Source organism: Eretmochelys imbricata, chromosome 5 (genome assembly GCF_965152235.1).
Source record: "Eretmochelys imbricata isolate rEreImb1 chromosome 5, rEreImb1.hap1, whole genome shotgun sequence".
Lineage (NCBI taxonomy): Eukaryota > Metazoa > Chordata > Testudines > Cheloniidae > Eretmochelys > Eretmochelys imbricata.
In genome coordinates, this window is record NC_135576.1 from 95060639 (window position 1) to 95077745 (window position 17107).

Genomic DNA, 17107 nt, shown 5'->3' on the forward strand with positions numbered 1-17107 from the left:
AGACTGACTTAGTATCACTCAGAGCTTTACTGAGTAAAGCAGGGGTCATTTTGAACACGGAAAGGCATTTCTCACTAGCCTCCCTGTATTCCCATTATAGTGCAGCTGTCAAGAACATGAAATACTCATGCGCCTCCCTTCTGATCAGTGTGTGGAATGCTTGTGATGCTTTAACGTAAGCTAGCCAATGGAAAGTGGTAAGGGTGGAGAGAGGGACCCCTTCCCACTCATTAGACTAAGCACCTTTCCCTGGAAGAGTGAGGATCTGTGGGCTGAAAGCCAGACAGGCACAAGTCCCATTAGACTGCAACCTGAAGCAGGGCTTCACAGGAGAAACATGCTTCTCTGCCCACACATACTGCAGGGTGGGAAAGGGGCAGTGAACTTGACAGAGAGGCACTGTGAAAGAGCCCCTCTGAGGAGAAAAAACGCAGCAGAGATTCCCTCCCACCCTGAGGGTTAGAAGGCAAAGGAGAAAGGCTTTAAACCACAATTTTTATATGGTTTACTCATTAACAATACATATTGGTAGTTTACGAAGGAGACACTTGCTTCTGCTTTTTTGGGACCTAAAGTCTTTGGAATTTACAAGACTTACCCTCATTGTTTGTTCAGGGGTTCTTCTCTCTGTGGAAATCTTCATGCTCTTTGCTGAGCCTCCCATGGTCGAGTCATGGCTTCAGGCCGCGGTCAAGGACCTACACACTTCTCCCACTCAAAACCCAAGGACCTGACAGAGCGAGGGTTAGCAGCTTGTGGCAGCAGGACAGCAGCAGCTCTCCTTCTCAAGCCCATATCCTGGCAGAGCCAGGGTAGATGGTTTCTGGCAGCAGGTCATAGCTTGCCCTCTAAGCATTCTGAAAATGCCACCTAAACATCTCGGAGTTTGCTTGATGCTTGTACGGCTTCTCTGCTGCCGCAATGAAGGAGAGAGGAGCCCATTCAAAAGGTGCTATTCCAGAGAAACCAGAGGCCTAATTCCTCACCTCATAAAAGAGAGAGAGGAGCTAGAAGCTGAAATGAAGTTATTGCACGAAAACTAATGAAAAAATTAAACTATAAAACAAAATGCTCATGAGAAACTGAACTGACGACTTGTCCTGCAGCTGGAGACAGAAAATCTGGTGGCTAGGCAGTGCTTAGTCCTGGAGACCCCCACAACAACAAAGGACCGCCTCTGAATTCCACAGGTGAAAGTATTTTAGTGATGAATGAAAGAAGCTGTGTAATAGTAAACAGTTACAATATAGTAAACAAGTTAATTAAATGCACAGCAAGGCCTATTCCATGTTTATGTAGTCTGGTAACTTTAACTGTCTAAAATAAGTCTTAATAGTACCAAGTAGAAATCCTTCACCACACTCATATCAAGCTGTTAGAACAACTAGAATATAGATACCCTGTTTAACACAATCAGAAATCCCTGATGGCATCAGTTTAAGTGTACAAACTGTGCATGATATTGTAAGGTCAACAAGTGTTCCTAAAACCTTAATACACAAAACAAATAAAAATTGGTGAATAGAATTTGCTACTCCAAGCTAAATTATAACAATAGCAGCATGTTTCTGTTCCTGCTTTATTTGTGCAAACAAAACTGCTAACTTCAGTAAGAGGTTTTGGGTGTATAAAGAATAGAGATCAGGGCGTAACTGTATTTATATTTGATATTGTTAATTATCTCTCATACTGTTTGTTTCTGAGGCTTTGGAGAAAAATGGTACCTCTGCTAGCATCAGGCTATGTCAATCTGTTAATTGCTCTAAGCATGGAGTACTTTTCCATCTACAACCCTATTCAAAACAGGCTATTTGTGGTGGGAGCAGGTGAAACATCCAAACACAAATACATTTTTTCCTGATTTGATAAAAACAGTGCTTTAAAAAGTGCAATTTTGATCAGAAAAAGTGACATTATAAAAATGGCTCCATATTTTTATTTAGAGAGAGAGAGACAAGGTAGGAAAGGTAGTATCTTTTACTGGACCAACTTCTGTTGGTGAGAGAGATAAGCTTTCGAGTTACAAATGACCTGAGAAACAGCTCTGTGTAGCTCAAAAGCTGGTCTCTCTCACCAACAGAAGTTGGTCTAGAAAACCAACATGGCTACAACAACACTGCATATAAAAAACACACACACACACTCTGTTTTTTACTACTCTTAGTACTGCAGAACCAATAGAACTATAGGAGACTGAGCAGAATTCTTTTCAGGATCAGCTAATACTGATTAAGATCCAAATTCAGAATCTTTGCTTCAAGATGTCAAGTGGATTTATGTCTCAAATGCACATTAACTATACACCTCTAATACTTTGACTGCATCAGGAATACTAGTGGTAAAGAAGAATATACACAATGCTATACTGGGAAGACGAATGGTCCATCTAGCCCAGTATCCTGTCTCTGACAGTGGCTGGTGCCAGATGCTTCACAGGAGATGAACAGAGCACAGAAATTATTGAGTGATCCATCCTGTTGTCCAGTCCCAGCTTCTGGCAGTTAGAGGTTTAGGGACACTCAGAACATGGAGTTGTGTCCCTGACCATTTCAGCTAATAGCCATTGATGGACCTATCCTCCATGAACTTCTCTAATTATTTTTTTGAACCCAGTTATATTTTGGTCTTCACAATGTCCCATGGCAATGAGTTCCACAGATAGACTGTGCATTGTGTGAAGAAGTACCTCCTTTTTTTTTTTTGTTTAAAATCACATTAATTTCATCGGGTGACCCCAAGTTTTTGTGTATGTGAAGGGGCAAATAAGACTTCCCTATTCAGTTTCAGCACACCATTCATGATTTTATAGACTTCTATCATATCCCCCTTACTCGTTTCTCTTCTAAACTGAAAAGTCCCAGGCTTTTGACTCTCCCCTTGTATGGAAGCTGTTCCATACCACTCATCATTGTTGCTCCTCTCAGCATCTTTCCAATTCTAATATATATTTTTTGAGACGAGGCAACCAGAACTGCATACAGGATTCAAGAAGCGGCCATACCATGAACATATGAGCCAGAACCACCACAGTTTAGAAGAAACGGTTACTTACTTTAACTGTGCTTCTTTAAGATGTGATGCAGATTTGTATTTCACTTAGGTGTGTGAACACCCAGAGCACCAGAGGCAGTGAATTTTGTCTTGCAGTACCTGTAGGAGGTGGTGGTGGTGACTTGTGCTCATAGCCCCTCCTTTGGCTATATAAGGCAGTGCTGTTTCGACAGTCCTCAGTTCCTTTCCGATGCAAAGGGGGTGGAGGATGGGTCATGGAATATATGCCCGAATCACATCTCGGAGAAGCACAGATACAGTAAGTAACCGTTTCTTTTTTTTCTTCAAGTAGATGCAGCCATGTATTCCACTTTGGTGACTCACAAGAAGCATTCACAGAAGATGGGGCTTGTAGTCGATCTAAACAAGGATTTCAGGACTGCCTTCCAAAAGTTTGCATCAGCTCTGGATGATGCCATAATAGTTCCTAAATGTATGTATCGACAACTACAGGGCAGCCCTGCAAATGTCCAATATTGGGATGTCACCTAGGAATGCTATTGATTTAGTTGCACTCTCACATAATGAGTTCGCTCCTGCTAAGAAGGCTTAGTCAAAGCTATTTCATATGCACTATTGATACAAGATGTTACAATCCACATGACACCAATAGGTGAGGTGAAGCACAAAATGGTTTAGTTCTGTCCAGACAGAAGGCTAGACATCTTCTCACATCTAATATATGGAGACGCTGCTGCTCCAGACGTGAATGCAGCTTAGAAAAGAACACAGACAAACGACAATCTTGGTACCCATGGCTCACCATGGACTGCCCCCGATGTGGACCAGGTGATGGAGAGTGAGAGAAGGAAGAACCCAACCTCAACACCAAGGAGTGTTGGGTTTCGAGGGACAAAAGTGGAGGCAGTCTTGAGGGTGTGAGTAATCGGTCCGACTCACGTCACCCAGAAAGAGGCACGGACTGGCACAGATGGTTGAAATGGTACCTCTGGCATTGAATATGCCTCTGTTGTTCCCAGTGCCAAGAGCAACATCAACCCTGAAGTCAGCGGCAATACCTAAGTAGCTGACAGTGTTGAAGTGAAGGGTGGCGAGTGTCGCCATAGTAACATCAGCGGCGCAGGATGCAAGAGTATCAAGGAGTTTCCCGGACCCACTTCCATGGACTGAGGAAGGAAAACATCAAGGTGTGGTGCTGACAGACCCAAAGGTTCAGCAGCTCACCCAGCCAGCAAGGTTATAAACAACGTAGCCCCAGCAAAGTCCTGGACCAAGGGAGAAATTGGGATAGAAAGGTGGAAGAAGTCCATTGCTGCCTGATATGCTGCTGGCGTGGAAACAGCCAGTGCCAGCATCACCCTCATCGGTACTGGACTCAGAGGACATGAGTTGACGGTATAGGGACTCTGACCTCCCTGAGTGGTAGTGGGGAGCAGTTAGAGGGTCCTGCTCCATCCCGCACGCCAGAATTAACACCGTGCCAGTTCTAGAGGCGGAAAAAGTGTCTCCACGAGACCTGGAGTGATCACGATTGGTTTTATGAGGTCTTTTCCTCAGTGCACACGATGGGGAGCGGCTCCTTCCATTTTGTCAGCCAGAATCCGGTTCCACAGCACAAAATGGCAGCACTCTCAGAACCCAATGGTAGCCTCCGATCTGACGCAAGCCTCGGTGCCAAGGCAGGCCACAGGACCTGTTTGAGTAGGTACAGCTTTAGGTGAAGGTCCCTAGCCACCTTAGTCCATTTTGTAAACAATTTACAAATTGAATCCTAGTGAGGGCATCGCTAGGGAAATAGTTAACTAAATCTAACTAACATGAAGGGGACTAACTAACTAACTAACTACATACAACTAGAAAAAGTCACTAAGAGTTAGAGAGAGATTGTGAGCTTAAGAACCACACCGAGTTACAACTCCAGCCATGGGCAGTAAGAAGGAACTGATGGGTGTCAAGGTGGTGCTGCTTCAGATAGCCGGGAGAGGGACAATGAGCATGAAACATGAGTGCTGCTTTGTACAGTACTGCTAGGCAAAATTCTCCAGCTTTGGGGTGCTGGGTGTGCACACATCTAAATGTGGAATATGTGGCTGAATCTACTCAAAAAAGAAAAGAACCTGACTTAGTTCCTATACTTATAAACTGAGCCAATTTGATATGAAATCACTGAGTCAAAAGAAACATGGAACTCAATGCCATTTTTACAGTTAATTTGCATGGTTGAACTAAAAGCAATTACTTGTTTCCATTTACTTAAAGGTGTCCCTCATTATGAAGGAAATAAAATTGAGACTTCCTGATTTAGCAAGTATACCACTATAGAGTGAATTGGAAGTTGGACGTAAAGCACAAATAGAAGGAACTATACTAAAAAAGCCAATTATACATGTTAAAAATGCACAAAAAGAAAAGGGAAATGTCAGATGCTGAATTTAAAGTTACAGTTTGCTAGCAATAAATCTAATAAAGCATAATGGGAACATTAAATACTGTAGTTGACCTTTTCAGAAGGATGAACTTAAAACTATTTCCCCTTTTAGGCATAGCATGAATTTTTTCAGGTTAAAGAATACACACTTTTTCCTCTACTTTCTTCAAATACAGTATATTATAACTTTATGTCTGATATACTCCCATATTTTTCCTGCAGAATCTCAAGGCAGTAATGAAATGCAATATTTTCTCTAAACCATTTTTGTGGTATTTCTCTTGAAGAGTCCAATATTGTAGAAACAAACAGTAGTGTAAGGTACATAATTATCTTCTGCACCAGCAGTTCCCTTTGAAATGAGTTTTCAAATCAAGTTTCCTCACCCTATTATCTGGACTGTCAATGTTCATCCCTCCACCCACTGCCCAAGAATGCAAACTGGGCAACTGCTTCTAAAGCATATGAAGTAGCAACAGCATGAAAATCAGGATGAGCAGTCTGCACTGTAAGGTAGTTCTCCCATCAAAAGCTGTAAGGAAATAACTGGATGCACTAGAGGAGGCTGACTCTTTTGATAAATATGATAAGGTTTTAGTTGGCACTAACGAGTGAAGATTTTTTTGGACAATCTTTTTGCTGATATCTGAATAAAGAGTTGGTTTGCACAACACATGCTACTAGACAAACATACTGTAAATGCTTTTATAATGCCCCTTTGCCCCCAATACCTAAATTTAGATGTATGAAAGATCAACTGGTTTAGAGAAAAATATGCACGTCTACTAGTAAGTAAAGAAATGTACATAAAGCACTTACTTGTCAAAGAAACAAAGAACATTTACAGTGACAATTGAAAGTTTCCATCTAATACTGTACTGTGTAAGCCTTTTGTTATTTTGCGTTCTGCATTTTCCACCTAGTTTAATGAGGACCTGTATGTTTTATACCTGTTACTGAACAGAATAACATACAAGACTAAAACAAAAAAGGCCACATTCCCAAAATGCATTTAAACAATAATTTTTGGAGTAAATGACAGTATAAATGCATTCTAAAAAGAATGTTTCACATTATATGAAGAACCAAATCTTCTAAGCTGGCAACAAAGGATTTTAAGGGGATCCACATTTAACTGAAAAATTCAACATGTGTAAACTAAAATGAATGTTTAAGAACCAGTTATCTTGAAAATGAAATGATGGATGAAAAATCAAAATGATTACCTGAATTTTAATAAGCTTTTTAAACTAACCTTTCTAGGACAATCATATTCCATAATCTTGTTTTTTTACATAATCTAATTCTGGGAAATATGAGTGATGATGTTGGAACAGAACAGATGAATCGATTTTTTTAGATAAACTTTAAACAAGTTTATTGTTATTAAAAGAAAGTCAGACAAAATATTTTGGAAATATCAAATAAACAGAATTCAAAATATTCAACAGCATTTTTAATATCAATAAGCACAGTACAGCTCAAAAAGATTACACTGAACGCATGTATATTATAAAGGCATCTTAGCTAACAAATGATGATTTAAAATAAAAAAAATATTAAAACTCTGATGAAAATGGAAAAAACAGATTATAATTTATGGAAATTTACCTGCAAAAATATCATTAAATCAGAGTATAACATTAGCTCCTGACTGTCAACTTAGTACATAAATATATTTACTATATTCTTAAATTCTCTGCTTAAATACTATCATATATTTTGTTTACCTATATTTTTGTACAACTTTTAAAAGACAAAAATTAAAATCAAAGTTACTTTTATGGCAGTAATGGCAGCAACAACATTTAATAGTATAAACTAAGAGTCCAACTAATGTGACAAAAACTCATGCATTTGTAATGGTGCATATTTTCCTAGCTATCATTATCATCATCATCACTATTATTGTGAGTCTTAGTCCATTCCCTGTAGGCCTGTCTTTTCTGCAAGCATGATAAGGGAAGAAAAAAAAGCAGAAGTGTTAGTTTAAGCTGGCAAGTTAGTTAGTCAGTTTTTAAAAAGCAGACAAATTCTGAAATGGTTTCTGAATTCAGGATACAACAGAACCCTTCCAATCCCCTGTTAATGGAGTCATACACCTGTCTATAATAATCAGCAAATGAATCACCAAAGATTCACCTAAACCTGAAACTTGTTGGGCACAGGCAGAATACTGCTCTTACACAAAGACCCGATGATTTCAGTAGGGTTCTGTGTAAGCATAGGGATCTGCCACCATACATCTTATTGCAATATCAGAGTTATAATGTATAAATCCTATTTCATGAAAGGGACATGCTTAAGGTGACTACTGCATTTCTCTGAAGATTAAAGTCACTTGAACGTCAGTGGGCATCAGAATATTCTCCAAGGTATAGGATGATAATCTAAATACACTCCTCATTTTATCTTATTGTTTAATTAAAAAACAGAACCATTAGAGAAAAAAAATCTTCTACCTCCGTATCATTTTTCCATTTGAAAAATTGTGATGGGATTGTAGCCTTCTATACAGCATAAAAAGTAGAATTAAACATCTTGAATCAATCTATCAGCCAGTGCCTTCGAGGTCCTCTCAAAACTACTCATTTGCTCACAAATGAATGTGTTATCTAATCCAAACACTTGCAAAATTAAGATGGAGCATAAACTATACAAAATAATTATATAATTTGTATTCAAGGAGTTGGACTTATTGTCTTGTTAGCATTCTGCTTCACTAGCATGGCATGAAAGATTAAAGGGGAAATACATCAAGGACCCTACTGTCTTATCAGAAAGAGGAAGTATAGTGACTAGGCCTTTTTGTGCTGTTTATCAGTAGCAGTTTTTAACTGTTTGCCAGTTAAGGCCATGTTGTTGGTTAGTATGTGTTTTGCAAGATAATAGCACAGGAAATATAAACTGAACCATGAGAGAAAAAAGCAAGATTATAGCCGTTAGTGTCATAGGATCTTCAAAGAATGTTGAAGAGGAACTCGTTAGTAAGGTATAATATTAACTCAGTTTAGCAATTTTAATTTTAGAATAGTTTGATTCAGAAAAGCACCCCTTTAGCAGGAGGCAGTAGAGAAGATATAGCAGAATACACAGAAACAGACAGATCCTAATTTTATATAAATGACACACAGTGCAGCATCTCAAATGATGCACAGTGCAGCATCTCAAAATATGTTCTAAATGAAACAAAAACCCTATCCAGGTAACAAATATTTTTGAAAATGTTTGGCTATGCAACTTCCCATCCATCCTCTAGAAGGCCACCTACTCTTTCTCAAATTCATCTCTGGATCTCAGGAATTCCAACACACTGCTAGGGTATTGAAGGGAAATCTCTAATATAAGGCTTTCATATATATTAGAACATCCTATCTGTCCTCTTCAATTTGCATTCAACTAGCAGCTATTGATTCTGTCATTTCCCAGGTGTGGATATTTTTAACATTCAGTTTCTATGATAATGAAAGACAATTAGATGACAGGAATTTTCCATCTTATTTATGGACATACTGTAAAATCAGTTCGAAGTACTTCAACTGTAATGTTAGAATTACATATTAACTTTCCATTAAAGGTGGTTAAGGTAAAAATAGGAAGCATCTCAATTATTAAAATATCACACTATTTAAAAATTTATGAAATCTAAACACACTCCTCATTTTATCTTACTGTTTAATTAAAAAACAGAACCATTAGAGGAAAAAAATATTCTATTTCCCTATCTTCTTTCCATTTGAAAAATTGTGATGGGATTGTACACATCCAGACAGCATAAAAAGCAGAATTACACATCTTGAATCAATCTATTCACAGCAGTTCAGCTCATATCATAAAATGATGTATACGAACAATGCTACAGTTAAAAATTAGTGAAATGCTTTTAATTGAAGCAGTGTGATATAAATATAGTTACTGTCCATGTATCTCAAATACAAATTTCTGCAAAAACATTACTTTCACATTTTTAATTAAAAACACACTGTGGTTGCAGAAGAGTTTAACCAATTAAAATTCAGTCAAAAATATCATTGTGCTTTAACTTTACCTAAATACACAATATAAAAAAAGTTATTAAAAGAAAAACTATGTTTCCTGCAGCTGTTGTAACAAAACTAAAAAGCCTAAAACTCACACATGCAAGTTTCTCCTATTTAAGCCACTCTGGGAATGTGTGCATAATTAAGGACACTGTGATATAAATTATACCGTAAGTTCTCTCTGAAAGGTCATGTATTAGCTGTCTGTTTATAAAATCCTGTCAGACTGGCCATAAAACCCATGCAATGAAGATACAAATGAGACTACAGGTTACTAAATATCAAAAATATACTGGCAGGGGACACAAAATAAGAGTAAAAATTCTGGAAAAACTGAGTTAGGCTTTTTCCTCTCCCATATGCAAGTTTACACCAAATTATGTTTCAGTTCCTTCACCTGTAACATCTGACTTCCGGTCCCATCCCTTAACCTGTAAGGTCTAATAACTCCATCCTCACAAAAGAAACGAGGTGGGCGCAGACTTGTCACATCATCAGATGAATCTGTAGCTCTGAAAACAAAGCAGCAAATTCAAAATATGTTACATATTTAATACAGATGTTGGCATACTTTTAAAATACCATATTTTCAAAAAGCTCCTAAAGTTATCCTACGTAAATTTTTAAAATACTGATAAAATGACGTATTTGCTTTCTCTATATGTAATTTACATGCAATTTTCAGTTTGACTGTTGAGGCACATATAGCTATAGTAATTGGACAACTGTAATCTTCACTGACTAGTCAGGGTGATTATTATTTATGCGATACATTCACATTACACATACTATGGCTTCAATGGCAAAGACTTATGCACATGCTTATTGTTAAGTCAATGGGACAACAAAAATACTGCATATAAATGTGCGTGCCTATTTACTGATTTATGGAACACAAGGCTGAACAAGTATGTATTTATTTACAAGCAGGACTCTGTAGAAAATTATATGGTAAATTAATGTCTACAAAATTCCTCTCATTGAAATTTCCATGTAAAAGAACCCTGTGCTAATGTTCTTCCTTCAACTTTGCTCCATATTCCGTGTTTTCTCCACAAAGGAACTTTAATAAAAGAGCAAGAGGCAGTGGGGAGGGTAGTGGTATGAGGAAAAAACAATGGTCCAGATCCTGGAGAGCAGCAAGGCCAGTACAGTACAGTACATAAATATGGTCAACAGCATGAGCTTTATGTACAGTACATAAATATGGTCAACTTTATAAGCTTTCACTTATAATTGAGGAGGTCTAGAGAAGGAAAGATGGATCAAACTTACTAGCTGGACTGATAGGTAATAACTTCTAACCTGTCTCCCCCCTAAGGGCACTACCTGGCATGCACAAATTTGTGCCAAGCAATTTTTGAAAATTTAGTGCCAAACATGCAAATATAAACAAGTGTATATTACAATGAGATTGTTTTATGTTATATCAATTGTTTACTCCTTTATTCCCTTACTTTTGTGCACTGAAGTTTATGAACTAAATCTTGCATTAATATAATTTCTTTTAAAAAAAAGGTATATGATATATCCATATATTTTAAGTATATAATTTATACATATGGAATGTTTTAGATATTTTAAAAATATTATTCAGACTACTTTTGCATTCTTCCTCTTGTAATACCAGATGCGTTTAAGTTACCATAAATCTAAACAGTAGACATCTCTTAGGGAGTCTCTCTCCTTCTAAAATAGTTTTTTTTTTTTTATGACTTAACAGAACAATTTTAGGAAGCTGCAAGTTTCTCCTTTGCACTGGATGAAAAATCAGTTTTTTTTTTAACATACAGTGATTACAGCACAAGAAGTGGTGTACTTTATTCATAACAGTTAATTTTAAAAGTAGGGATATGCAACCACAGATTAAACTGCTCTAGCTCAGTTACATCTGGGGACTAAGCTATTTAAAATATAAATATTTAATATATTTAAATATAAAATAATTAACATTTAAAATATTTTCTCCTACTTCTTTGTCCATTGCAGTACAAGGTAATTTAGATTCAGTTTTTATAGGGCTTGATATTACTGAGTGTGAGTTTCACAATATTCAATCCACAGCTGTGTTCGGCAGAAGTGCTGGGACTCTCTCCCTGTAAACAGGAAGGGAGAGGAACTTGACAATGCCAGTCAGTCCTGGAATTCCCTTTCATGGCTTCTGTATACATTAACCTTCTGATCAACCTGCAAAGTTCATGTTTTCTTTGGGGCATTTAGGGTCAGGCTGAGAGACTGGGGTTCATAGAAGGAGTTTCGATTATGAGGCTTTAGATAGAGTTATTTTAAGCCAACAACAGCTGAAGTAGGCAAGTAATTGTATTAAATTATAGTTGTGATTTGATACTCTGGTTTTAGTTATTGTAAAGTACCCTTAACAATTTGGAAAGATGTTTGTTATCAATATAAATAATAAACCGATTATGAACTATTTATCTGAAGCATTTGTGCCACTGGAGACAAATGATTAGTTGAAAGCTCCTGAAAAAGTACCAAGGCACAACTACCAGAATATATTCATTTCTAGCATCGGTACCGGTCTTTCATGCTATTTGCTATTCTGTCTTTATTCTATTTTATACTGTACCTTTTAATACCCTGAAATGTGCTGCTTGCCATGTCTATGATTCCTCCAGTGGGCCTTGCTACTGCTCCCACTAAACCTTTCCCAACACCTTTGAAGAAACCAGCTGCTCCTTCTTTCTGGGCTCCTAGAAATAATTAAAAGAAAAACATCTTTATGTAGTAATATTCATAAACCTTCTTTCCCAAATACTTGAAAACTATGAACAATCACTATCACATTTTCTACTTTCACTGAGTTATAAAAAGCACAATTTAATTTACCTTAATAATTACACAATGTTGTCATTACCTAAGATGGTCCATCCAAAAATTAGTCAATCAAGTTTGAAGTATAAAACAATAAGATGCACTGTATACCAGATATGAGTTTTTCAACCTCTCTCAACAAATATTAGAATCAAGAACGTATGCACTGCTAACACACTGCAAGAACTATACTTACCTCTTATTGGTTTTGTCACTATTCCTGTTATGCCACTAACAAAACCCTATGGGGAGAAATAGACAATTCTCACTCACATGTTTTCAGAATGTATTTTTATTACTTTATAAAAATTCTAATTGTGATTTAATGTGATTCAAAACATGGGTTCTGCTGGAGGTAGTACACTAAGGCCCATGGAAAATTAATGAAACAACTGACGCTCTTTACTGCTTCTATACCTCCTTTATAATTTCAGTATATTTTCAGTTTACAATTAAAACCCTACTTTGGCAATAAGTTTGCAACAGCATGATTAAAATGTAGTCTATATAGATAAATTGGATGAAGTTGATTATTTTTTCTAAAGTGATATTTCTTACAGACACTAAGCCTTTCCCTCCACGAGTGATGCCCTCTTTAAGGCCAGTTGGTTGTTTATTCATGGCTTCCCTTCTCTTCTGCTGATAGTCTTCATCCATAGTTATTGCTGCTACTCCTTTAGCCATAGCACTAGTGATTCTTGATGCAGCACCCGCTAATCCTCCTATGGAAAAATTAAAGATTATGTAAAAGTGACACAAACTACTTAACATGATCACATTACACAAGATTACATGGTCACTATTAATCAAAAGATAAAAGTATAAACATATTACAGCTTACCTACAGCTCCCCCTACTAGTGCTTTAACACCAAGTGCCATTCCCTCTACAAATTCTTCAGGACCCTGGATGGCTCCCTAAGGGGGGAAAAGGTTAATAGAAAAAGGAAATAATCCTATTTGAAAAAGAGTAATTTATCTGAATGTCATATTTTTATATAAAAAGTATACTTTAACAGAACAACAAAATTCAGCCACTGGATTCTTCCAATTGTTATGTGCTTGATATTCTTTAGAGTAAATTAGTGTAAAGAATAGTCTCTTGTCAGAAGTACTGTATGAAAAGGCTGTTCCCTTCTTGCATTTACACAAATTTTTGCTATAACTTTTCCTGATAATTAGTATTATACTAGGATTTGGCAGAACTGAATGCATCTCCTAGAAATGGCATTTAAAAGTTTAAACCCAATTTTAAAATGAAAGCTCCTTACAATATATCTACATTTTAAACAACATCTAAGTAGCTTACCACCTGTATTATGTTTCGTAAGATGCTAAATGGCAGTTTTACCTGGTAAGGTTCATAGAAGAATGCTTCTACTCCTTCAGACAAGTCTCTTATGAATCCAAATGGATTGCCCAAAACATCAAGGCCAAGAATAAGAACATACATTTGTTTAATGGCCTAAAATGAAAATAATTTTGAAGTAAAAACATTACAAAAATATATGGTTTGCATAGAAATTTTACTGTAACAAGGAAGGTATATTTTTCATTCAATACTAGATGAGTGGTTTCTAGCTGGAATATAGTAATATACTCAGAATGACATATAGTGCTTCCAAACAAAAACTCTGCTAAGATGGAGTTAAAGGTTGAGAGTACATATCAGTGATTCAGGATAAAAATATTTCAGGTATGTTAAAATTATCCCCCAAAACAAACAAACAGAACTCACATAATTCAGGGTTATTGTTAAATTTAAAAAGAAATCCAAATTGGGAATACACTGTTATGGCAGCCAAACAACCTTAACTCTGCCCTGTAGTGACACCATGAAGTAACCACACAATTATGACGAATGCATATTAGTGTTTGTCGTCCCAGATTAGATGAAAAAGACAGAAAATCATAGAATACTAGGGTTGGAAGAGACCTCAGGAGGTCAGCTAGTCCAATCCCCTGCTCAAAGCAGGACCAACAACAACTAAATCATCCCAGCCAAGGCTTTATCAAGCCGGGCCTTAAAAATCTCTAAGGATGGAGATTCCACCACCTCCCTAGGTAACCCATTCCAGTGCTTCACCACCCTCCTAGTGAAAGAGTGTTTCCTAATATCCAACCTAGACCTCCTCCACTGCAACTTGAGACCATTGCTTCTTGTTCTGTCATCTACCACCACTGAGAACAGCCTAGCTTCATCTTCTTTGGAACCCCCCTTCAGGTAATTGAAGGCTGCTCTCAAATACCCCTTCACTTTTCCCTTCTGCAGACTAAATAACCCCAGTTCTCTCAGCCTCTCCTCATAAGTCATGTGCCCCAGCCTCCTAATCATTTTCATTCCCTCTGCTGGACTCTCTCCAATTTGCATATTTCTTTTTCTCATTGTATCACTACAAGGCAGAGTTAAGATGGTTTGGGTGCCCTGGCAGGAAAGTTGAGTAAAGGTTGTTTCTCCCTTGGCAGGAACTATCATGTCCTTTGTCAGGAGTATCACTGCTGTATCACTCTGATATGTAATTGGATAAAAAATGTCGGGCAAGTTACCCAGCAGAATTCAAACCTTCCCGTTGTGGACAGGGAGAGTCAGAAAGGATGTCAGATTTCTTGCCATGTCACTTAGTTTCAGAGTTAAGCACACTGGTGCTCTTCTTTTTAGAGGCTGGCCAAGCTGGGGAATTTTTAGATTTGCCTCTGAGGAGTGTCTGATTAGCAAGGATGAACCAGCTTGTTGAGTCTCAAGTGCTGAACAGCACTGACTCATTCCTGTGGCAGTCTCTGGAGGCATCTCATCTGGGAAATGCAGAGACCTTAACAAAACCATTGGACTGGGGAGAAATCAGAATTCAGAAGTTACTGAATTTGAGATAAAACACTCAGAGCTTGGTGTTACTTCTGTTTTAGTTCATACTATCCATTTCAGTGTGATACCCTGTTACTCACTGCACTCTTTACCCACCGATACTCTATACAGCTGATTCTGCCACCCTTACTCACGTCAAGAAATATCTTGAGTAGTACCTTTGCAATCAGTGGGACTGTTGCATTCAACATAAACGTCCCAGAATCTGCTTCACAAAAACCAATATCTGTTTCCCTGTACAGTCTGTTTATCAGTTTTGGTGGCTCAACACTTAAGTCATAGAAAAATGGAATTGTAAACTAAAAAAATGGCAGCATAGCTCAGGGCAAATATAGCACCTTTAAACTATTTTTTATTAAATTTGACTAGATTGAAAATTGGTATCCTATTAAGATGAGGTGATATTTAGCCTTATTTTAAGAATAGTATTCTAAAAATACGAGTCATAATCTAGGTTACTAGCCTGTTTCCAACCAAATATTTTCATTTCACTTTGCTTCTTTAACAAGTGTGCATATAAACATACAAACCAGAAAAGAATACAGTACATTGACATGTAGCTCCAGCATATAATATAATGTATTTAAACAAAGTACACAAATTAATTTAGACTAACCTGTTTTGAATAATGCCTAATAACTGCTGATTGTAGTTGTTGTGTAGTACAGAAGTGATAGTGGAGTTCGAAGAAAGCCAACCTAAAAGAAGTCCACATTATTTAGAGCAGAACAAAATGAATTTCCCTGTGTTGAAAGTGTGAATTTAATACTTATACATTATAAAACTATATATTCAACATACTTAAAGACAACATCTTGTACATCTGTGAGTGTGGCACCAATACTCTTCAGCAGAAGGTTCACGGACTGAACTGGAATCAATTCATGCTGTCTTTCTTCTTTGTTGCTATCTTCTCCACCCGTGCTCAGTGAGAAACTTAAATGTAACTGAAAGAATAAGAAAGAGAAAGAGAATGTAGAACTCCACATTTGATTGGATAGTATCTTAACGTTTTAACAAAAAGTCATTAGGTGTCATTAGCATACATTATTTCCTAATCTATTGGGAAAGAGACTGATTCAAATAATTGGGTTAACTTTCGGAAATGTAATGTACTATCAACCCAAATACCACATATGGACAACCAGAACCCTAAAATTAGCCTCTTAGAATTCCAAATATGAATAGGAACTGAGATTGTAATCAGACATGATCCTGGACAATTGTGAGTGGAATGGAGAACAATGTATAAAAGGTTGTCACAAACCAGTCCCTAGATCCACTCAGATGATGACATGGGGCAACCAGGTAGCAAGCCTGGCCCAGTGTCTTGCTGTTAGGGTGAGCTTCCCTAGCTGTTTCTTCCATCTTTTTTTTTTCTAACGGTCTCCATAAGGTTGTAAGTATGCACAATTCAGGAAACCACTTAACTGTACTAATCTTATAGTTATGAATGTTGATTTTTCTATTATTTCTATTATATTTGTGTGCATTAATAAAATTTGAGTGTGTTTTACCAATCTCATCTTCTTAACTCTAAGTAGCTGCCTGAATAAAGAAACTGTTACTTGAGACAGGTGCACTTTGCACTCTTAAATAATCCCAGGCTACATATGCATGATTGACACATTACGTTGTTAGAGACACAAGGTGGGTGACGTAATATCTTTAATATCAACTTCTATTGGTGAAAGAGACCAGCTTTTGAGCTTACATACAGCACTTCTAGAGCACTTGAGTGGTATTCAACCAGGGGTAAACACACCCCTGGGGGTATGCAGAGGTCTTCCAAGGGTACATTAACTCAACTAGATTCTTGCCTAGTTTTACAACACACTACATAAAAAGCCCTAGCAAAGTCAGTGCAAACTAAAATTTCATATGACTTGTTCATATTGTTGTATATATTATACAATGAAATGTAAGTACAAAT

At 37.1% G+C, this 17107-nt stretch overlaps 1 protein-coding gene across 4 annotated transcripts in view; it reads right to left on the minus strand.

The window, feature by feature from the left end:
* The window catches only part of VPS13A (vacuolar protein sorting 13 homolog A), a 285176-nt gene that overhangs the window by 49161 nt on the left and 218908 nt on the right, over positions 1–17107 (minus strand). For 3 of the 4 annotated variants that reach the window (XR_013346200.1, XM_077817554.1, XM_077817553.1), the window contains exons 61-68: positions 15976–16121; positions 15791–15872; positions 13663–13776; positions 13154–13229; positions 12871–13034; positions 12509–12554; positions 12068–12191; positions 9878–9992 (exon numbers count right to left, since the gene is read on the minus strand). Coding sequence is in view for 2 of the 4 variants with exons in the window: in XM_077817554.1 (XP_077673680.1) it covers positions 9878–9992; positions 12068–12191; positions 12509–12554; positions 12871–13034; positions 13154–13229; positions 13663–13776; positions 15791–15872; positions 15976–16121 (867 nt within the window). In the remaining 2 variants the exon portion in view is untranslated. Of the gene's footprint in view, positions 1–9877; positions 9993–12067; positions 12192–12508; positions 12555–12870; positions 13035–13153; positions 13230–13662; positions 13777–15790; positions 15873–15975; positions 16122–17107 lie in introns of those variants that run through there. The other variant, XR_013346201.1, reaches the window with a different exon arrangement.